This window comes from Nicotiana tabacum, chromosome 22 (genome assembly GCF_000715075.1).
Source record: "Nicotiana tabacum cultivar K326 chromosome 22, ASM71507v2, whole genome shotgun sequence".
NCBI classification, from domain to species: domain Eukaryota; kingdom Viridiplantae; phylum Streptophyta; class Magnoliopsida; order Solanales; family Solanaceae; genus Nicotiana; species Nicotiana tabacum.
In genome coordinates this window covers 21,606,654-21,630,313 of record NC_134101.1, presented here as the reverse complement: position 1 = coordinate 21,630,313, position 23,660 = coordinate 21,606,654, and the positions used below count along the sequence as shown (strand labels likewise).

General features: G+C 40.9%; 1 protein-coding gene across 4 annotated transcripts; it reads right to left on the bottom strand.

The window, feature by feature from the left end:
* Positions 1 to 12,642: 12,642 nt before the first annotated feature.
* On the bottom strand, positions 12,643 to 22,264 carry LOC107817942 (O-fucosyltransferase 29-like). Of its 4 annotated transcripts, none has more exons than XM_075244603.1 (10): positions 21,775 to 22,264; positions 21,032 to 21,116; positions 20,115 to 20,191; positions 19,862 to 19,950; positions 19,552 to 19,741; positions 17,787 to 17,968; positions 15,172 to 15,274; positions 14,138 to 14,466; positions 13,305 to 13,498; positions 12,643 to 13,213 (listed from the first exon to the last, which is right to left on the bottom strand). In XM_075244603.1, exons 1-10 carry the CDS (start codon positions 21,994 to 21,996, stop codon positions 13,206 to 13,208), a joined length of 1,479 nt encoding a protein of 492 aa, XP_075100704.1. In that variant the 5' UTR covers positions 21,997 to 22,264; the 3' UTR covers positions 12,643 to 13,205. The 4 variants fall into 4 exon arrangements, with proteins under 4 accessions (XP_075100704.1, XP_075100705.1, XP_075100703.1 ...); XM_075244604.1 differs by adding an exon at positions 21,319 to 21,605 and having other exon boundaries at positions 12,643 to 13,498; positions 20,115 to 20,278; positions 21,775 to 21,912; XM_075244602.1 differs by having other exon boundaries at positions 12,643 to 13,498; positions 20,115 to 20,278.
* Positions 22,265 to 23,660: the final 1,396 nt, after the last annotated feature.

Below are 23,660 nucleotides of genomic sequence, written 5' to 3'. Positions count from 1 at the left end.
GGCTCGGTCCAATGCCGAGCTCGAACCAGTATCGAGCTCGCAGACAAGGGCCGTTGCAACCGCACTATGGGAGAGAATCTCGGCGAAAATCGAGGAAGAAACAAGTCATCATGGGTCCTCCACTATATGCTTTATTTTATTATTTTATTGTAAATAAAGTAATGACCCTCTATTATAAAAGAGGGGGATCCTTGTAAGCAAAAGGGCATGAACAGATTGGAAAAAGGCCTTTTCTCATAGACAAAGATATCTCCTTGTGCTTGTCTTACTTCATGCTATACATTCTTTCTGTTCATCATTCCTATTCTCGTAGTCAAAATACTTGTATTGTTATCTTTGTATCAAAGGATATTACGTATCCTTAGAACCATACTAAATTTAATGTTATTCGATTTTTCGGGTAAACAGTTTGGCGCCCACCGTGGGGCTAAGGATAACAGTGATTATTTGATATAAATCTACAGTACACACCAGCTTACAACTTCAAATCAGCAATGGCTTTACCTATCGACCTCAAAGCCGACCTTCAAGATGAAACCAACAACTTGGCACCCGGGGCCGGAAGGCCACTTGACGATGGCACTGAGGCTCGAATCGAAGTACCCGAAATTCGAGCCGAAGTAACATTGGATGTCAATTCACAAATAGCTCTGGAGGCGAATCAGCGTTCCGAACCGGAAAGAAGCATTCAGGGCGGTACTCGATCCGTAGCCCGAGACACCCATAACGCGGGAGAAATCGGGGCCAGCTTGCGTATGATCTTTGAGATGCTAAAAGCCCAACAAGTAGCGATAGCTCAGTTGCAGAGCCAAACTCGTATACAAAGCAGGCCGGATTCCAATCCGCTTTGAGAAATCACCCCCAGAACGGAGCCCGCACTCACTCGACCATTAAGCCTAACGGTTACTTTTATTTTCGAGTTCGAGCAAACACTCACTTGACTATTAAGCCTACGGGCTACATTATTTCGAGTTCGAATCATTCACTCGACTACTAAGCCTACGGGCTACTTTTATTTCGAGTTCGAGCAAGCACTCACTCGACTATTACGCCTACGGGCTACATTGCATCGAGTTCGAATCATTCACTCGACTGCAAAACCTACGGGCTACTTTTATTTTCGAGTTCGAGCAAGCACTCACTCGACCGTTAAGCCGACGGACTACATTATTTCAAGTTCGAATCATTCACTCGACCACTAAGCCTACGGGCTACTTTTATTTCGAGTTCGAGCAAGCACTCACTCGACCACTAAGCCTACGGGCTACTTTTATTTCGAGTTCAAGCAATCACTCACTCGACCACTAAGACTACAGGCTACTTTTATTTCGAGTTCGAGCAAATACTCACTCGACCATTAAGCCTACGGGCTACATTATTTCGAGTTCGAATCATTCACTCGACTACTAAGCCTATGGGCTACTTTTATTTCGAGGTCGAGCAAGCACTCACTCGACTATTATACCTACGGGCTACATTGCATCGAGTTCGAATCATTCACTCGACTGCAAAGCCTACGGGCTACTTTTATTTTCGAGTTCGAGCAAGCACTCACTCGGCCGTTAAGCCGACGGACTACATTATTTCGAGTTCGAATCATTCACTCGACCATTAAGCCTACGGGCTACATTATTTCGAGTTCGAATCATTCACTCGACTACTAAGCCTACGGGCTACTTTTATTTCGAGTTCGAGCAAGCACTCACTAGACTATTACGCCTACGGGCTACATTGCATCGAGTTCGAATCATTCACTCGACTGCAAAGCCTACGGGCTACTTTTATTTTCGAGTTCGAGTAAGCACTCACTCGACCGTTAAGCTGACGTGCTACATTATTTCGAGTTCGAATCATTCACTCGACCACTAAGCCTACGGGCTACTTTTATTTCGCGTTTGAGCAAGCACTCATTCGACCACTAAGCCTACGGGCTGCTTTTATTTCGAGTTTGAGAAAGCTCTCACTCGACTATTACGCCTACGGGCTACATTGCATCGAGTTCGAATCATTCACTCGACTGCAAAGCCTACGAGCTACTTTTATTTTTAGTTCGAGCAAGCACTCACTCGACTGCAAAGCCTACAAGCTACTTTTATTTTCGAGTTCGAGCAAACACTCACTCGACCATTAAGCCTACGGGCTACATTATTTCGAGTTCGAATCATTCACTCGACTACTAAGCCTACGTGCTACTTTTATTTCGAGTTCGAGCAAGTACTCACTCGACTATTACGCCTACGGGCTACATTGCATCGAGTTCAAATCATTCACTCGACTGCAAAGCATACGGGCTACTTTTATTTTCGAGTTCGAGCAAGAACTCACTCAACCGTTAAGCCTACGGGCTATATTATTTTGAGTTCGAATCATTCACTCGACTACTAAGCCTACGGGCTACTTTTATTTTGAATTCGAGAAAGAACTCACTCGACCATTATGCCTCCGGGATACATTATTTTGAGTAAAACTACTCATTTCTTCGAATTCAAACGAACACTTGACTATTTAAAGCTGAAGGATGTTCGAGCCCGATAAAGCAAAGGGGACTACCCATGAGGCTCGAAGGCAACATAGATTAAAATTCAAACTATATATTTAGCTTGAAAGGCTCTTTTGCTTCAAAAGGACGAAAGATTTATATTTACAAATATTTTGTACAGAGGCGGCTACTCTGCCAAAAGGAAGTTCTTTATACAAAAACCGAAAGCGGTATCGAAAGAACGCAGCAAACGACCTAAGGCCCTAAAGTATTGGAGACTCGGAGGCTGTATTCTCAGCATCGTCCTCATCTTCAGACTCCCCCGAGTCATTGGAGTCCTCCTCGGGAAAGGCCAACCTCCGAGCTTTGTTCTCTTCCGCCCTGGCGACTTCAATCTCGGCCCCAATATCGAAGCCCTGAGCTCTGACCTCCTCGAGAGCCTCTCTCCGAGCTTGCCATTTTGCATGTTCGACCATGCTCTCAGCTTTGGCTTGGTTAACCTCGACATCGATCCTGAACTGAGCCACTTTGGCATTAACTCTTTAATTGGCCTCGATCACCTCAGATCTGGCCACTTCAAGTTCTTTGGCCGAATCTGCTTTATCTAAAGTGGCCAAATCCAACCGATGCTGAAGCTCTTTCATCTTTTTGATCAACCCCAAAGTGTTTTCTTTCGCAGATCAAAGTTGGGCATCAGACAACTCCAACTGAGCTTCGACGGCTTCGTTTTTCGAGGCATGGATATCCATACACTTTTTAAATTCTTCTGCCTCGGCCAGTAGCGCATCTACCTGTGAGTTAAGCCGTCCAATCTGCTCAATCCTCTGTCGAACCTGTAAAATCGGATCATTAGTGGTTATCTCTTTTTCATCTTCACTATCATGGAACATTCGGAATACCTGCTTAGCCATCTCCTCATGCTCTTCCCGAGCTGCTGTCAAATCTGCTCGAAGTTTTTCACTAAGGAGCTTGTACGAGTCACTCTTCTCAGTGAGGCTCCGAACCTCGGCATCATGCTCCTCCCGGATTCGAAGAAAGGCCTCGTGATGCAACACTGAAGCCTGCAAACAAAAGAAGAAACATTATAATTACCTATAACTCTATATGTAAAAGAAGTGGGGAAAACACCATCAAATTTACCCGATTCAAAGCATGTTGGGCCTCGTTGAAGAAACAGGCGGGCCCTACTTATTCATCACTGATTGATCCTCTTTGGTCACCAAGGACCGAAGGTAACTGGCAATCCCCACAGGGGAAGAAAGAATTCGGGTATCCGCAGGTACAGAGAGCACTATCTTCCGCCTTCGGTCGGGATCGATACTCGGGACCAAAAATTGGTCCACCAGTTTATGAATCGATGAAGGCTCAGCAGAACCCGACCACGATGCTTTTTTGGGTACCTAATTCCACCAAAATCGGCAACCTCCTCCGAGGCACCTGACTCGAGCCCCTCCAGAAAACCATGGATATTGGCCGACTCCTGAATACCCTTATAGGACTGATCCTCCAACATGACGGCCTCTTGAATCATGGAATCCGAAATCTGAGGGGATTCTCCAATGTCAACTATCCCGAATTCATCCCTTGAAATACCTTCTACTGCCCGAGAAGATCCACCCTCGGTATCCCTTTCTATCATCTTAGCTCGAGAAGGGATAATCTCGACTTCTTTTTGTTCTAGGATTAAGGCCAAGGTTCCCTGATTTGCTTCCACCAAATTGGAAGACTGTTGAATCATAACATTAGCCCGTATGCAGGCTAAATTCTCCTCTCCTTCTTCGGGCTCGTACCTTAAATGGCGGACCACTTCCGAAGACACAACACCAGATCCCCCCTTCGGCTTTCGAGATATCTTAGCCGGTTTCTTCTTTTCCGAGCTCGGGGAGCCGATACTTCTTTTCTCTTCCTTTCTTTTACCTGCTTCAGGACAGGAACTTCTTCGCCACCAGATGGGGGCCTCATGACTACATCTTTCCCAAGTCCTACAAAAGGGAAGAGGGAGATTTACCATACAAACCGATGAAGAGGCAAGTCGATAAAAAAGATTTACCATGACTGCGGGCCTCCCATCGACCCTTTGATAATTCGACCCAAGCACGCTCAGAGTACGGTCTTTGTAACACCAGACTTTCGACCTATTGCCTAAGATCCGGGATCAGTTCCGGCATTCGAGCTACGGCTGTGATTAGGAAAGAAAAATGGATCAACAAAATAGAAGGCAATCACAAAATCAAAACGGGCAAAGAGAAACATTTACTCACAGCTCATATTCCATCTCTCGGGAAATGGCAAGTCATCGGCAGGGATCAGGTCCGAGGTTCTGATTTGAACAAAGCGGCCCATCCAACCCTGATCCCGAGTCTCATCTATGCTCGAGAATGGCGCTTTGGTTGCTCGGCGAACAAGCTTGATCAACCCTCCTCGATAAAGTCGAGGACTGTAAAGGCACATAAGGTGATCGAGGGTGAAGATATGCCCCTCGACCTTGCTTGAGAAAAATTGAAAAAGAATCACTATCCTCCAAAAGGAAGGGTGGATTTGGCCGAGGGTCATATCGTACCTCTTACAAAAGGCAACGATGATAGGGTCTAGAGGTCCCAACGTGAAAGGATAAGTATAAACACTTAAGAACCCTTCGACGTGGGTAGTAATTGATTCATCGGGCGATGGGATTACTACTAGTTTATTATCCCAGTTGCATTCCTGTATAACTTTATCGAGAACCTTTTCGGTAATTGAACATTGATGCCTCGACATCGGCTCACACTGACCCGGTATCAGAGAAGGCTTTTCAATTTTAAAATCACCTACAGTCGAACACCCAACCGAAATGAATTCCTCAGGGCGGGGCTCTTCCACATCCTCGCCACCAGCAGGTTGAGATGAAGAAACAGTCTCTTTTTATGGAACAGTTTTAGACATTTTTGCCATTTAAAATTTTTTAGACAAAGAATGGAGGTATTTGGTGTTCTAAGGAAGAGTTTGCAGTAAAACTCACAGATTTACAGGCAGAAAACTCAAAAAAGACGAAAAGAAACTTGGAAAATTTGGAAGATTGAAGACGTAAAATGATGAATGGTGGAAGGAAAGGCTATTTATAGATTGAAGCAATGACGGTTCAATATTGGAGGTGGCCGACCACCGTCTGACATATTAAATGCCTCGGTAAAACCGAACCGATGGGACAACTGTTATATACGTCATGGTCGGGATCGATGAAAACGTCAGTATATATCTGATCGAGCTGTTGGGAAATCATATCGTTTCTCGCCAAATCCTTTTTCGAGAAACGAGGGGACTATCTGTGTGCGGTGAAAACTGATTTGAGTCAGTCGTACGGACTGGTCGAGACGATAATGTTTCGATCAAAGGATATCTACATAACAAGCTCGGTCAAGGTCCGAAGTATGGGGGTCGAGCTTCGAGCTCTAAGACCGATCAATGACAACAGTATGGGCCGAGGGACCGCAGATGCGGAAGTCCTAGAGGCTGAATGAAACATTTAATGCGGGACTTAGACGATTTTGACTCATTTTCTTTCACCTCTTGGGCGATTTAGGAGATCTTGGAGAGGGGTTTTTACCTAGCACTTGGAGGTAAGTAAATTCTACCTAATATATGTTAAATACATAGATTTAGGGTATTTTGATCTTCGGCCATCCTGGTCCTCAGGACCCAACACTATATTATTCAACTATATTTTCTATTTTTAACATGAAAATTGTGGAAATTTTAGGTTTAGATGAAAAACCTAGGTTTTGATAAAAAATGAGATTTAACCACGAAAATGGTTAGGGAATTGAGGGAAAATTATATATTTGAGTTCGTGAGGTTATGGGTAACAACTTTCTTCAAAAATTTTCGAAATCTGGGCACGTGGTCCCGGGGATGAATTTCAGGAATCCTTCAATTGGGGTTGGGTAATCACTCTAATAGTTAGAATATGAACTTTTGAACATGTATTGATTAATTTATATAAAATTTGACTAGTTTTGGATTGTTCGGCACCGAGTTGGGGCTTTAGAGCGAAATTGTGACCGAAAAGTAGGCCTTAAGACGAGGTAAGTCTCTTGTAACCTTGTAAGAGGTAATTTACCCCATAAGTAATTTAAATTAATGTTTGCTTGAAAGTGTGGGGGCTACGTACGTACAAGGTGACTAGATTCCGTGCGTAGCTACTAATTATGCTATGTCCGAGTAGTTTTAGGACCCAAATCATGAATTATTTCAAATGTTTGCACCCTACTTGTTAATTAAAGTGCTTAAATTATATTAGAACTTGTTAAAGGAATTGTGAAAGGTCGTTAATGGAAGTTGTATTACATTGTGTATTAGCCTTTAATAACATTTAAGTCAAATGCTTATAAAGTATCCTCTCTTCTTGTGGAGCGAGCCGAACGCCTCGGCAGTAGATAGATGCATCTATAGTTCGTGCCGCTCGACCCTCGGCAGTATACACATTATTCAAGATCGGGCCATACGACCTCGACATAATTGTGCGTGATAATACTCAGAGTCTAATTATACATTTGATATCATTTCATGGATTGGGAAGTCAAAATCATATATGACTGAATTAATTTGGGAATTTCCATGCGTGAAAGGTTTAATTATTTCCTTCTTGTTAACGAGTTATTATTATTACCATCTATATAACCCATGCTTATTTAGAACTTTCGTACTGCTATTGTTAGCCCATAGTAAGTGTCGATGTCGACCCCTCGTCACTACTTCTTCGAGGTTAGACTTGATACTTACTGGGTACATGTTGTTTATATACTCATGCTACACTTATGCACTAATTGTGTAGGATCTGAGGCAGGTGCATTTGGCGGTACTACCGGCACGCATCCCAAATATCCTGAGGCTTAGTAGTGAGCTGCTTTCTGAGCCGTTCCGCAGCACCTAGAGTCTCTCCTTTGTATTTATTTCTGTCTATTTACATTTCAGACAGTAGCTAAAGTTTTGTATATTCTACTAGATGCTCATATACTTGTGACACGAGGTCTTGGCACATGCACTAGTGGACTTTATGGATTTGGAGTACTTACATCATTATGATTGCCATTCAGTTGTCTTCATTTCAGTTATTAAATTTCCCACTCCTTAAGTTATTATTAAATAGAGTTTAATTACTTGAAAGACTTATTAAAAGAGAAATAACATGGTTTAATTCACCGCTGGCTTGCCTAGCAGCGACGTTGGGCGCCATCACGGCTTATAAAGGAAATTGGGTCGTGACAACATTGTATCAGAGCACTAGGTTCATGTAGGTCTCACAAGTTATGAGCAGGCCTAATAGATTCTTGCGGATCGGTGCAGAGGCATCCGTACTTATCTTCAAGAATCTATAGGGTGTTAGGAAACTACTCTTTCTTCATCTCTTATCGTGTAGTTGATGTGGTACTAAGTATCTTTCATTTATTCTCTAACAGATGGCGAGAACGCATGCATCGGATCTTCCAGACCATAGAGGGGCTGCTCCCCCGTTACTAGAGGCTGAGACAGAGGACGAGGGAGGGATCCATCCCGTGTTAGGGGACGAGGACGTCCTAAATTTGCCCCAGATATACCACTAGTGGATCCAGTAGAGGATCCAATTATTGAGAAGTAGGGTGAGGTGCCTACAGCAGGACCAGCCCCACTGGATTTCATGTCCGTACCGGGATTCCAGGAGGTCATGGGACGTATGCTACGGTTAATGGATTCTATGACTCATGCCGGTTTATTTCTAGCAGACCCTGCCATATCTCAGGCGAGAAGGGGAGCACAGACCCCTACTACTCAGGCTCCAGGGCATGCAGTTGTCGTGTATCAGACCCCGGGTGCACTACTCGTGTGCGGAGCTCAGCCAGTTATAGCAGCTATACCTGAGCCCATACCAACTGCGGCCGGTGATCCGCATAGGCTATTGGACAGATGGACCAGGCTACAACCTCCTATCTTTGGAAGTTAGTGACACGAGGACCCCCCGGGACTTTATTGATCGGTGCAGGGACAGATTGCTATTGGAGTCCCATGGGGTGGATTTTATTACTTTCCAGCTTGAGGGCAGGGCCCGTAGGTGGTGGCAGTCATATCTTCTCGGCAGACCAGCATGTTTTCCTCCCATGACTTGGGACCAGTTCACACGCCTCTTCTTGGACAAATATATTCCACACTCTAAGAGGGAAGAGTTGTGATTTTAGTTCGAGCAGCTCCACAAGGCTAGATGTCAGTGACCGACTATGAGGCGAGATTCTCCGAGTTGTCTCACTATACACTTATGATACTTCCGACTGATACAGAGAGGGTGCAGAGGTTTATTGCAAGTTTGCACTCTGCTAGCCAGGCCATTATGGCCCGAGAGGTTGAGATGGGGACTTCTTACGAGCTAGTTGTGAAGATAGCTTGGAGGATCGAGGGTGCACGTCAGCATGGTCGGGAACAGGCTATGAGGGATAAGCAGTTCCGGTATTCTGGGGAGTTCAGTGGTGCCCCGGCTGGGGGAAGGGGTCAGTTCGTGAGGAGTCAGTCTAGCAGGCCCATATATCCAGCACTGCCACCTCCTCGGGGTGCTCTAGTGCGACCTTATTTCAGCGCCATGCCAGAGATTTCTTACCGCCCACCACTATTCAGGGTTCCTCCAGTGGGTATTCAGGCCATAAGGGTCAGACTTCAGGTTAACAGTCCACCGTACCGAGAGGTTGTTTCAAGTGCGGGGACCTTAGTCTCGTGTGGAGATTCTACCCCAGGATTCGGGGCAAGGCAGTGTAGCAGGGTCAGCATCCTATGATTCTAGCACCAGTTGCCCCCACCATCCGTCTTGCCACCCAGAGGTGAAGGGAAGGTGTGTATGGGTCGTCCTAGAGGTAGAGTCCAGTCGGGTGGAGGCCAGTTAGGTAGCGCTCCAGCTAGGTTCTATGCTTTTCCAGCCAGAACAGATGCAGTGGCCTCAGATGCCGTGATCACATGTATTATTTCTGTCTGCAGTAGGGATGCTTCAGTACTATTTGACCTAGGATCTACATATTCATAAGTTTCATCTCTATGTCTAGTAGCCTTGTCTTGGCACTTCCTGATTTGGCCAAGCCATTCGAAGTACAAACGAATGCCTCTAACTATGCCCTGGGCGGAGTCTTACTACAAGAAGGGCATCCAGTGGCGTATGAGAGCCTGAAGTTGAAGGATGCAGAACGGCTCTATACCGCCCACGAAAAAGAATTATTGGTTGTCGTCTATTGCTTACGCCTTTGGAGGCACTATCTGTTGGGAACCCCTTTTGTGGTCAAGACAGACAACACAGTTGTTAGCCATTTCATGACCCATCCAGAGCTGAATGGCCGACAGGCTAGGTGGAAGGAACTCCTAGTGGAATTTCACTTCAACCTGGAGTACCGAAGTGGGAAGACTAACCAAGTTACTGATGTGCTCAGTCGAAGGGCTGACTTAGCATCGGTGTGCCTACTCGCCACCCTAAGGGGGAGCGAAGTGGCCACCACTATAAGAGACCAAATACAAGATATACTCCCAAAAGATCATGCTGCACAGTATTTGGTCGATTTGGTAGGACAGGGCAAGACTCGCCAGGTCTACATGGAAGATGGATTCTTGAAGGTGAAAGGGAACCGACTTTCTGTTCCTAAAGGAGGAGATTTGCGAAGGACTCTTCTGATGGAATGCCATGATACTTTGTGGGTCGACCATCCAGGTGAAGAACGCACCATGGCGTTGTTGCACAATGCTTATTATTGGCCTCAAATGGCTGATGATGTTGCTCAGTATGTGAAGACTTACCTAGTATGCCAGAAAGACAAGTCAGACCACTTGACACAAACGAGACTTTTGGAGCCATTTCCTGTTCCAAAGAGACCTTGGGAAAGCGTTTCACTGGATTTCATCACTGGATTGCCCAAGGTCGGAGATCTTATAACTATCTTGGTTGTGGTAGAGCTGTTTTCCAAGTATGCTACATTTATAGCTGCCCCACAGTAAATATCGACAGAAGATACAACTCAACTGTTCTTCTCTCATGTTGTCAAATATAAGGGTCTGCATAAAGACATCGTTAATGATCGCGACTCTCGCTTCACTAGCAACTTTTGGACTCAGCTCTTTAAGTGCCTCGGGTCCAAATTGAGCCATAGTTCAAGTTTCCATCCACAATCTGATGGCCAAATGGAGTGGTTCAGTGGCATGCTGGAGGAATATCTCCGCCATTTTGTTACTAGATCATGCAGAAGAATTGGGTGAAGCTTTTGGATGTTGCTCAACTGTGTTTCAATTCAAAAAAGAGATCTAGTATAAACAAAAGCACTTTTGAAATTATTATCGGACAGCAACCGCTACTCCCACATACTGTGAATGCCCCAAATATGTCAAAATCTCCTCGAGTTGCTAGCTTCTCGAAGGAATGGAGGCGAAATTTGGAGATAGTGCAGAGCTATCTTATCAAAGCCCAGAAGCGGATAAAAAAATATGCTGATCAAAATTATCGCTTTGTTGGATATCAAGTAGGAGACAAAGTGATGGTGAAAATTCCAAAGCGGTACTTGTTTGCAGGGGTCGATGATCCTCGCCTATTGCAAAAGTACATTGGACCCTTGTCCATTGAGAAATGCATTGGGAAAGTTGCATACCGGGTGGATATCCCAGCCTAGTGGAAAATTCATCTAGTCTTCCATGTCAACCTTTTGAAACATTTTCGGGAAGACATGGAGAATCCTTCGCGGAGCCAACTCACAATACCCAGTATTTGAGGCCCTAATTCAATCGGGAAAAGGAGGGTAAAATCTATTCTTGATGATCGAGTGATTCATGCTTCAAGGAAAGATCTAAGAGTTCCTGGTGAAATGACAGGGTTTTGATGCAGAGGAGAATACTTGGGAGAGGGGAACAAACCTCAAAGCCTACAAGAGCATGATCGAAGATTATCTTGCAAGTAAGGCGCCGAAGATGTCGCCAACTCAGGTGGGGGAGAATGTCATGGGTGGCTTTCCATGCATGTCCCATGACCCCTTGGACGCGCCCCATGGTGTCCTAGCAAGCCTCCCAACGCCTAGCGCCATGCACGGCCCCGTGGTCTTGGCCGTGCCAAGTGTCAAGCGCGTCTGTGCCTATGTCGCCCCACCGATAGCCCTCGCTAGCGCCAAGCCTTAGGCAGATGCCAACAGCGCCGCGCGCGCAGACTCTGATGCTAAAGACAAGGATGTTGCCAACGGACTTGCTTCTGCTTTGTAGAAATGTATGTCATTTCTATTGTAAATATAGAGTAGTTTTACTTCATGAATTTCCATTATGTCTTTCTAGCTTAGTTATGTCAAGTCCTGTAACTTTGGTTTATTTTTTTAGGTACTATTAGGGGGGTCAAGCAATCAAACTTTCTAGCAAGCAAGCAATTCTCTGTACCGGTGTCTCTCCTCCTCGACATCGTGTTCCTTTCATATAATAGTTTTCATTAATGCAATCAAGTTTTTTTTCATTCTCAATTCTCTTTTTTGTTCTCTCAATTGCTCTGACATTGATTTTTCCGTACGACACTGACAATTTCGTCTACCGTACGGAGGGGACCCCAGTTGGCGGATAGTAACTACACGAATATCAGTTGCTTAACCTTACGTCGTTCTTCCAAGAAATCTCAGGAAGGCGCCGCGTAACAGGTAGGATGGCTGGCGTGATGTTTCGTGTGTACATTTATTCTAGAGATAAATATTTGGACTGGATGTTTCCACTTAAAATTTAAGCAGTAGATGTCCATAATGAACTAGTCCTTAAATGTTCTACCCCAAAAAGGTTCTAAATGACTTCTCTATCTAGTTGGATAAAAATTGCAGGAATAATTTCGAAATTATCAGAAGTTTGCATTTTGCAAAGTTCGCAGGTTTACACCAGTAGCCTGGATATATGATTTACTTTAGCTGGGGAGTTGGAATGTCAGATTATTTTGATGCATGTTAGAACACATACAATAATAATATACATTTTACAGACTGATGCAAGCGGTCAGCGCCTAATCTGTATACATGAATGGAATCAAGAAGGAATAAGGTACGAGTGTACCAATTAATGAACTAATCTTGGTAGGGTGCATTACATGTTGATAACCCTTTGAATAAGATGAAATTGATTTCAACATCAAATGCTATACTGAGAAAGAGATATAAACACCAGAATACAACGTAAACAGTGGTAACTGCACAGAATAGGATGCATATAAATGGAGATCAAAGTTCTTTTTCTTCTTTGTTCTCTACATATCTTACAAAAATATATATTAACAGTCGTAGCACATCAACATCCGCTTTCTATAAAAACAGCGGTGAACCAAAAAAACAAATCTAGACAACCTCAAGTCCTGCCAAAAGAAGGCGGTCGCAACCAATTCTAGAGGACCATGTCAATATGACAATGCTACAACACTTCCCCTGAGTAACTCATATAATCGGATTAAATCAGTCTCTTTTAATACAAAGATTCTGTAGGATTCTGACCCGACTCCATTTCGTGCAAGGTCTAAAATTGCAGGGAGTATACTCTCTGGCTCTCTACCCTCCTCCCAATATAAATACTAGGCTTTGTCCATGGCATGGTTCGAATCCATGATGTCCTTTTAGTTCATACATCACATGTTGCGTCCCTACCATTGAACCAACGCCTCAGGATCCTCTTTAAATACAATTACATGTCCTGTCAAATTTCCTCTACTGAAATTTCTCCGAGCTCTTCTCGTCAAGGTCACTGCTATTGCTTATGTACCTATATTGTGACTCCGGCAGAGTTGGATTACTTCCTGAAATATGATCGTTGTATCTGTTTATGACATTTGAATGGTTGAATGGTGTCTTACAGATACACGAGGATGGAAATTCATGAAACTCTCCACGCCCTGGTCTCATTTCCTCAGGTTCTCCCATGTATCCTCTTTGGCATGATTTGACCTTTCCGGAGAATGTCTCCCAGTCCATCTTATTTCGAGCCATGAACAAAGCGCTGAGTCTTTTGGCATTTGGTCTGATGGTCCTCTTGTGCCCCATGTACCTCCTTTGGCATGATGAAGAAAGAAAACAATTAGCTCAATGGTGAAACAAGAAGATAGGAACATGAATAGAAATTATTTGTAATGAAGTTTCAATGTACAAAATTTCTGAGTTGCAACTATCTATCTAAAAGATGTTGAAATTGAACACTTACTTCCAGTATTAACCTGCTTCCAAAGAAATAAGCTAGAGTTTAAATCACAACTAATCTGAAAGTTCTAGAATCAGCAAACTTAATCTCCACATTAGTTACTAAGTTTAAAAGTCATAGAACTCTCAGACAAAGTTTAGGCAACCAAATTTAAATTCCTGAAATTTTTTTAATCGACACGATGAATAGAAGAAACAATTCCATTTTGGTTTACGACATAAACTCTTGAAGCAAATAACTAATTATTAACTGATTCAACATGATTTCGTGACATAGAGGCCACTAAATTTGCTCAATTTTCTTAACCATGGACCGATAGCACAATGCGCTTTAATCTTGATTCCTTTTTCCCTTTTGCTTAGCTTAGACAAACTTAGTTCAACGAAGTAGACACGTACCATGCTAAGCACAAAAAACAGGTGTCCTCTGAACAAATGTTTAATTAGATATGTAAGTGTGCTGAAAAGAAAAAGAAAAAAAGAAGAGCCTCACCTACTACCAGCAAGGATCTTAGCCATGTTCCCGTTATTGTTAGTGACAAAGACATCACTTTCATCACATACAATGTAGTCAATTGCTGCAAGACGAGAAGAGTAAGGAAGAAAAGGTTTCAGCTCATCACCAGCAACCATCTCTTTGGTATAAAAGTTTGGAAACAGCTCTTTTAGAGGCTGGAGAGTTTTTTCTCCACCATATATTTCACCAGATGCAACATAAAGGTATGTGTCATTTTTGAAGCCAAGCGCCCGCAGCATAAGCCCAACTTCGTGGGGTGTTAAGGGACATCTTCCTCGAGTTCGCTCTTCATCAGGGCTCAGCTCCTGAAGCCACAAGTTGAATAGAAATGTGTTATCAAAAAGTATGGAAAACCTTAATTTTGCGATAAGGTATACAGATCATACGAGGTCCAGTTGAATAAGGAAAAAACGAGGAAAGGAGGGTTTTTACTTTTTTGGGTTGGGTGGGAGGGGTACCAGTCTGCACTGCACTCTTTTTAGAAAAAAATAAGATGACTTATGTTAAGCATATAAGACTAAGACCCACATTTAGTGGTATTTGGACATTTCTTCTACAAATGCAAAAACAAAGATATGGTTGTAAAGTAATTGTTCATTACTCCTGTAAAAACCATATTTCATCTTTCCAAGTTATTCCAGAAAAAGAAAGCATTTCAAATCCCAGTGTCCTCGAACCATGCAATACTCAAATAGAATAATGAAGGGCTATGAGCCAGAAAACAGTTGTAAGTTCTATGACATGGCAATAGATTGATAAACTCAAAGATCCCAGATAGACACAATAATAAACAAATAGGAATAGGCCACCCTTCCCCAATCTAGGGGAAACATATAGATCTGGACTTTACATTTCTGAGAAGACTCTTTCTCCACAGGACCAGTGATTTGAGACTTTCAATTTCTTAATCAATAAAAAAAATCCTTAATCTGATCAAGCAGAAGTAAAATTGCCTAAATTGCCAAGTAGTAAAGAACAAAGTCATAATTATTTAAGGAAAGAAATCCTACAGGTAAAGTGGCCCATCGTTTTCTTATCTCACCCAATTCATATCTTTCCTTATCACCCCCGCCATAGTAGCACCCAGAAAATGCTAGCATATCAGGTTCAAACCTGAAATATATATATGTATCAGAGCAACACACGTTAAGTGCCAATGGAAAGCATAAATGTGAAAGGAACTCTCTTGGATAACAGACATATATAACAACACACGTTATTATTATTACTATTATTATTATTATATTTATCTTTTTTACTTGCACTTTTATTTATTTCGATAATGATGATGATATGAGTTGAGCTAAATGAAAGGAATGGGGATTCATATCGCCGACCCAACTTGTTTGGGACTGAAGCGTAGTTGTTGTTGTAGTGAAGGCATAACAGGTACAACTCGTAATCTAAACACACATCTAACACTTAGCTGACACAGATATTCAAGTACTATCAAGTCAGAAGGTCAAAACACCGTTTTGTCCTTTCAGCAAAAGAAAGCATGGATCTTGCAGTTCATTTTACGTTTTTTAAGTGTTTGTTACCCAACAACTAATTAGGATTTCTCTTAATCCCTTAATTGTCTATGATCCTTCCCCAGAGCATACAAACTTGATCTCAAGTTGATATGCAATTCTTAAGAATTATGAATATAAATGAAAGAATGCTTACATGGTTTGAGCAAACAAATCTCCATATCATATTCGGCAGGAAGTTATACATCATTCAGAATTTCTCTTCTTTTTTTGGTAATGGAATAAGATTATTCAGAATAATAACCCACCAGATTAGGAAGGCAATCAGATTTTTCTCTAAGCTTCAAATGTAAAAGAATGGGTTTTACCATTCATTCACTTAGGTACAAGGAGGTTTAGCCAATACACCCCCCTCCTTCCTATAATCACTTTTTGGTTTCCGCTGCCACCTTAGGATGGATTTGGAACTTTTAAAAACAAGAGAGGATTTTGAAGGGAAAAAAAGAAGAGAGAAGGTATACAGGATTCTCATGACAGACAGCAGCTCCATCAGGAATTAGGAAGGTTTCCTTTTTAGGAAAATTGTATACTATATGGCAAGACCCTCCTACTTGTAATCATGGGAAAGATTTCGAATCCCTATGATTGTGTAATTAGAAGGAGGAATTGCTTTTCTTTCTTTTTTAGGATACTTGTAACTACTATTTAAACCACCATGCTGGAGGAATAATCAAGAAAGTCATTCCCAAATTCTCTTCTCTTCATTCTTAACATACTAACAAAGCAAGGCTCATCAATATTCCTGGTTTATCCAATATTGGATACCCATGTTATACTGTTCTCACACCAAACGTCCAGTCATGGGCGTTCAGGGGAGTGTTACGTGTGTTACATTGATTAAGGTAATGGATGAATTGCAAACCTATTGACACTTCTGTGGGCTGAAACTCTAAGCTTCTTCTCACACAAGGGAGCCTTTGAAGGAACCCCTTTATCATCGAAGATTGGTTGACAAGCATAATTATCTTACCGACCAGACATCTCATTGGCTGTTAATGTTACTAGTTTCTCCAAACTCCTTGTGAATGTCATTGAAATACAGTAAATTCACCTTCTAAGGTATACCAAATGTTCACCTGAATAGGGTCTGTTGTATGAGGATATGGAACATGCATATATTATTGGGTACTCTGATGCAGACCGGGCTGGATCTCCTTCAAAGAGATGATTTACTTCAGGGTATTGTGAAATCTAATAGTATCTTTTTTTAATTGGTATTCTGCGTCTGCACTTTATCTAACTACTACACCTTGCTTTTTTGCCTTTTGCTTTTCCAAGATAGATTTTCTTTTTGCTTTTCCAAGATATTATTTCTTGCTAGGTGTGCTTTTACAGGAAATCTAATATCTTGGAAAAGCAAAAAGCAAGATACAATAGCTAGATCAAGTGCAGAGGCAGAAGACCGAGCAACGACTTTGGCTACATGTGAGCTTATATGGCTAAAGCAACTTTTTGAAGAGTGGAGATGAGGAGGAGATGCACCAAAGCAATAGATCTGTGACAATCATGTTGCATACAAATTGTTTCAAACCCAGTATTTCATGATAGACCAAAGCATATAGAAGTAGATTGTCATTTCATTCAACAAAAGATTGAGTCAAAGAGCGTTGTGAGAGATTTTGTCAGCTCGAGTGACTTGTTAGCAAGCAGACATTCTTACGAAGTCACTTCATGGCTCCAGAACTGAGTATATTTGCAACAAGTTAGGAGAATACAATATGCACACTCTAGCTTGCAGGGGAGTGTTAAGAAATACGAAGGTTTCCTTATTAAGAAAATTGCTAATACAGCGAGATCACATTCCTTGTAAATACAAGAAAAGTTTTGCATCCCTGTGATTGTGTATTTAGGAATAGAAATTAATTTCTTTTACTTTTAAGGATTACTTGTAAACACTATTTAAACCCCAACATGCTTTAGGGAATAATTGAGAAATTCATTCCCAAATTCTTTCTTTACAAAACACAAAATCCTCAAAGTTCCAGCATTAATTTTCAGTTCCACAATTCAGACTTTGCTTTGTAATATTGCTATGCAAAGTTAAACAGATAGTAGACTAAGGTTTGATTTCAAACACAGTAAGTCAAACAAACCTCAAATGAACTGCAATGAAACGTCTTGCCATCTTTCGCATACGCACTACAAGTTTCTGACCAAGATTCCTTATGGGCTTAGTGAATTTTAAGGCATGATAATTCACACGGCAACGCAATTTTTGCAGCTCTTCATCAAGGTCATTAGCAAGCCGATAATCAAATTTTGTCAACTGAAGAACCTGCATACAATTTGGAGATCAAACATTAATAAAACATGAGCAGAAGCATCCACTTTCTACTACCAATTTTTGACTTGTATGCTCGATGAGCATAAATTCATAAAATGTGTGTTCTTTCATCAACTGTTAAATTCCACGTCTTGAAGTTGTTACTATAGACTGAAGGATAACTGAAACAACGAAAGCTGCAGTGAATTTTAAATAACATTTAAGAGATTGTATGATGTCAATATGGTTCCTAGATGACCAGGTAGACCAATTGATACGGAATCGTATCGAAAATATGGATATTGCAAAATACGCGGAATCAAAAAGATAGAAGATTAGGGTTTAAAATAGAGAAAGACAAGAATTAACTACGAACAAGTTAAACCCCTTGAATTTCCTATGATGAACACCAATCAATGAAGAGCACGAATAAGAAACACGGATTAAGCCAAGTAAAGAATAAAATTCAAAGCCCATAGTAAATATATTAACTAGAACAATGGATTAACATTCAAATACATAAGATAATCCAAGAGTATGAACATGAACTCATACAAGATTAACCTAACATAGATAATCTAAGAAAATATGGTAAATAAAGAGAAAATAAAGATACCCTAAACCTCTCAAGGTTTGTCTTTGTTTATCAATCCATCACAAGCTTTTTCCTCAAGATGAGTAAGGAACTATTTATACTAGAGTGCTAGTTACGCTAAATGACCAAAATACACTTAAGCTAGTAAGGAAGCTATGTAGAGCCAAATTACAAAGCTAGCCTAAATTGTTAATATAGCCACACTTGATCTTGACCCCTTTAAAGCACTCCAATGCTATGATGTTGACTTGAAAATCATCCTCGTCAAGCGCCCTAATCCGGCATGTATCACCAATTGATAAGTATGATACACATTTATCCAATGGATATGAGACTATGAATCTATGAATGGGGAAAGTCGATTGATTGTTAAACATGTTTTCTAAGTTAGGTAAAGCAGATATTAGATTCATTTTAATGGTCCCGGTAAATTTAACCACTCAATTTTGACTATTCCACTACCTCATTAACCAGGGGAATTAAAATATCCTCCATTTAAGCATGCCATTTTCAAGACAAACCTATATAAACATGATAAAATGTTATGATCATGTAAATTTATGACCTCAACATAATCCATCTGAAAGAGCTTTTAGAACAAGAGAAGTGCTCCAACCATACCATGATATAACTATGCCTAGAGAGAGTAGAAACACCATTAGTCTCCAGAACAATGGCTTCAATACATGCTTTATCTGTGCCACATTACATCTCTGAGATTGAGAATAGCTACGTCATACATGGGCTCCGTTAGATTCTAGAAACATAAAGATGTGTGCATCCTGAAATAGACCATAGTTTAGGATTTCTACAACTTGACTGCCTAAACAGCTCACTGAACAATAAACCCAGAAGAGTGACCACATTCCCTAAAGTTCACTTATAGTTTTTTGGGAAATATGAGGTTACGGTTAGAAAACAGAAGCTAGTATAGGTGAGTAAATGATTGAACAGATATGATAAAAGACAGTATTAATTGTTCTGCTTTTTGTTTACTTACACGTCTCCTTAAAAGTACAGGCAATACTTGGTCCGAGTAATATTCAGGTTCTGATTTTCTTGGAACGCGCATGGTATATGGAGGTTTTTGCATTAACTTCATGACCTTCACTGGAACTCTTTTAACAATACTGACATCCTTTGCAAGGTATGAGATGAACCATTTAATATCAAAGATGTTGACAAAATCACTGCAGGTTAAAAGGATATCTTAGTGAAAAAAAAGAGTCAAACTGCTTCTGCTATTATGATCCACTATGAACTTATGCAATAGACAGACTCCCAAAAGTAACTTTAAAATGCCCACCAACCTATCATCCTTCCAAAATGAATGATGGTCCAACTCAGGTACAACTAAAGTGGCATTAAGAATCCGTGCAACAACCACAGCATCAGTTATCTGGTAAGCACGAGATAGGTTCCAAAGGTTAGATTACTGAGATAAAGAAATGAAATTAGCAAAAGCAACCCGTTTGAGAGAACTTATCAATACAAAAGAAAACTGCTTGAGAGATGCCAAAGATTAGTGGATAAACTATATCAAGTCAAGAACATTATACTTACTCCAGTCCTTTGTTGGTTGAGTCCTCCGCTAGCTGCAATAAGTAGATATCCATTTGAAGATCGCACACTCACAGCAGCTACATTTCGTTTCGGAAACATTAGAGTCCAAGTTATTCTCACCAAAATTGAAGAGAGATACAGAAGCATATAAGTGAACTTCAAACCTAAATAGGCAGGAGAAAGACTTTAGGCAATTAAAACAATAACTAAGTGCAAGTGCTTGTCAAGTATTTTAAATAAGCATGTTTTAACTCCTATTGTGTCAAATAACAAAAAGCAGCAAAATCCAATGCAATGGCAGACCTGAACAATAATTTACTCACTTATACACATCAACTACGATGCTAGATAGCAATAAGGCTACTCTTTCCTTTAAGATGACTGATGGGAGAGTGAAGATAAGAATAATATTATTTTGAAAATTACACTAGATCAGGCAACTTAGCAAATTTGCTTTTCATTGACTTTCTTTTCACCTTCTTGTTGGAAAGAAAATCAAATCAAGCAACAAATAGCAGGTGCAAGTAGCGTATATAAGAAAAATGAGAAAAGGCGTGGGAACTAAAAACCATCTATTCTTAAAAGTAGGATGCCAGCAAGTCAACTCTCTTCACATATTTACCATACCCAAAAGTAACCAATTTTCTCTCCAGCCTCTTCCTCCAAACATAGTACTCTACTTTTTTATAATTGTCTGGAGAGTATATCATAACATTTTAGTTGAAATCATGATATAAGATATAAATACCGATTTCCATAACCCATTTAAGATGCCAAAAGCGTCGAGTTGAACCTTCAAGACCTCACTTTCAGATTTTGACCAACCAAATAATGTTGCCTAAAAACAATATGTGATACGAGTAGTAACATCATAAACAGTTAGGACACTGAGTATCTGACGAAAAGCGGTTACTTACAAGCAAAACGAGGGCCTCTCTCACTGCATCCAAAGTAAGATGCGGAATACCTTGACTTCCAAATATCAATTGGTGCACCTCCATCCTAAAATATAGTATCAAATAACAGAAATGTGATGCTTCAAAACACCTGGATAGGCAAGCGAAAACTAATCTTCCACCTTCATAGCAGCTAGCTAGTGTTGCAGCCATAAATTTCAGTTTTCCTATAAACTTCTTGCCAGATAGCAAAGGAATAGTGAAATTCATCATTGTCCCAACAGATAAAAAATCATTCGATCACTCACCAGCAAACTTATAACATGAGATTCTTTTTTTTTTTTTTTGATAACCGTGGTGTCCGGGCCGGGGTCAGCTTGCGCGCACCTCGACTAATTCTACGGGATACTTATCAACTTCCACCAGCAACAGGTACCCGGTAACTCTATCCACCAAGGCTTGGATAGATGGGAAGAAATCACCTAGTATTTGACTCCGGTGGGATTTGAAGCTGATACCTCACGATTCTCACCCACTTCATTGACCACTAGGCCACACACTTAGGTGCATTATAACATGAGATTCTGAACTCTCCCTTTGTATTTTATCGAACCCAAAAGCAAAAAAGAGTTGAAATAATTTGTCAAATTTTGAAACAAAAATCAAATTTTGGCTACATTCTAAATTGGTCGAAACAAAAACATTTTGAGAAAAATATAAATACAGTGAAAATGAAGCTAATTGAGCATTTCTGTTTAGATTACCTGATTGTAGAACCAAGAAGGTTTGAGGAGTGGGTGAGAGTACCATTCAAGATTGGATGCGACGTGGCCAGTGAAAAGTGAAATCAAGCCTAAGGCAAACAACATGAACCCACAAAATTTGGTACATGAGATCAGTCGCCGCGAACAACAGCTAAACAAGAAATGCTGCTGCTTCTGGGGATTATTAGCCAATACCCCACAACTATACATCCAAAATTTCATAACTACAGCTACTTGATTTTGATTTTTCTGCTAACCTTTTTTTAAAATCATATTACGACCATACTATCAACCCACAATAGGGAATGACAATGAATCAATGTCTCATATAATAAGAAGCTGCTACAAGCAGTGACAGACTGTGGAGCTTTCTCAAACGTAGAGTGTGATAGCCCTTTTCTTTCTTCCTTTTTTTTTTTGATTTAATTTTGGGGAAACGGAGATGCAGGAAGGAATCACAGGTCAGGAGGTTGGAATCATTATTCATTAGGTAATAAATTATAGGAGTAATACTCTTTTCTTCCCAAAAAAAAAAAAATAACACGTCCCCTACAGGGTGCTATTGAAAAATCTACAAATCAAATTGAACCAAAAAATGATTCAAACTAACTATTTACACTCAAAATCGAATAACAATTAAATTTGTATGTGATTTTAAGAACACGTGATCTAACTTGATACAAAATGATAAATCAGATTAAAATTTAAATAAATAATGAAAAAGTAAATGCAAAACGCACAAGTTGAACAGTCTTAGCCTTAGAAGGTTAGCCGCCATCGAGCCAAAAGTGCTTTTATCGACATCAGAACAGAATGACAAGAGAATAATAAGAACTAACAATAACAATATATTATTTGGGATGCGTGTTACAATATGTTCAATGAATTATCATACCCCTTTTATATAGTAGAGGAGTCCTACTTTAGGTACAATTATATAGAAGGTAAAAAATCTCTTAATTTGCTGATTGACGGTTCCTTATTGATACGTGCCGAGATTCCTGCCGCAATATCCGACCGGTCACAGATATTTCGGTCTTCCCGTTAGTTATCTCAACAATGTCTCTCCAAGATCGTTCGAGGCTAAGGTCGACATCGGACTCACCGCTAGTCAAAGGCACGGGTTCCGACCTCGGGTCCTAGCTCGGTGGGACTCGAGGTCGATCTTCATTCCTTAGTTGCCACGTTCCAAACCTAATCTACCAAGTCGTAGGCGAGCTCGATTTCGACCGTATACACATAGTCCCCTAGTTTTTCGGAGAGTAGATGACGAAAAACGGCATGAACTTAATTTCCGATCCCAACTTCGATATTTTGTGACAGAAACGACAAAACAGTCAAAACGTCTCGTCAGTCAAGTCTTAATGGCATTAAATGCTCGTCAGTTGCCGATCGGCCATTCCCAGATGTGAACAGTCGTTGGGAAGCTATAAATAGCCAATCATTAGTTCATTCAAACTTTTACTTTCAAACCTCCCCACCTCGTACCTTTAGGAATTTCAACACTTCCGAGCATTAAATTTCTGACTCTTCTGAAATCCTTTTATAAGAACTTCAACTCTGTTTTTATTCCAAACCATCAAGCTCAATCTTTTAACTCCCTCTCTTTATTTCATTTATCAAAGAAATGGCGAAAACTTCAAAATCCGTTTCCCAAAAAGAAACTACCTCTGCCTCGCGACCGGCTGTAGAGGAAAATGTTTCATCTGCTGCTACAGAGGAACCGGCACCGGAACCTCCTCTGAAAATGTTCATCCCCGGGGGCTGCCTGACTGGTGCTAATTTCAAGACCGAGAAGCCCTCCTCGGTACTGGGTCGGTGTGAGCTGGTCTCGAGATATATTTGCTCGATCACCGAGGACGTCCTTTCCGAGGTCAAGAAAGATT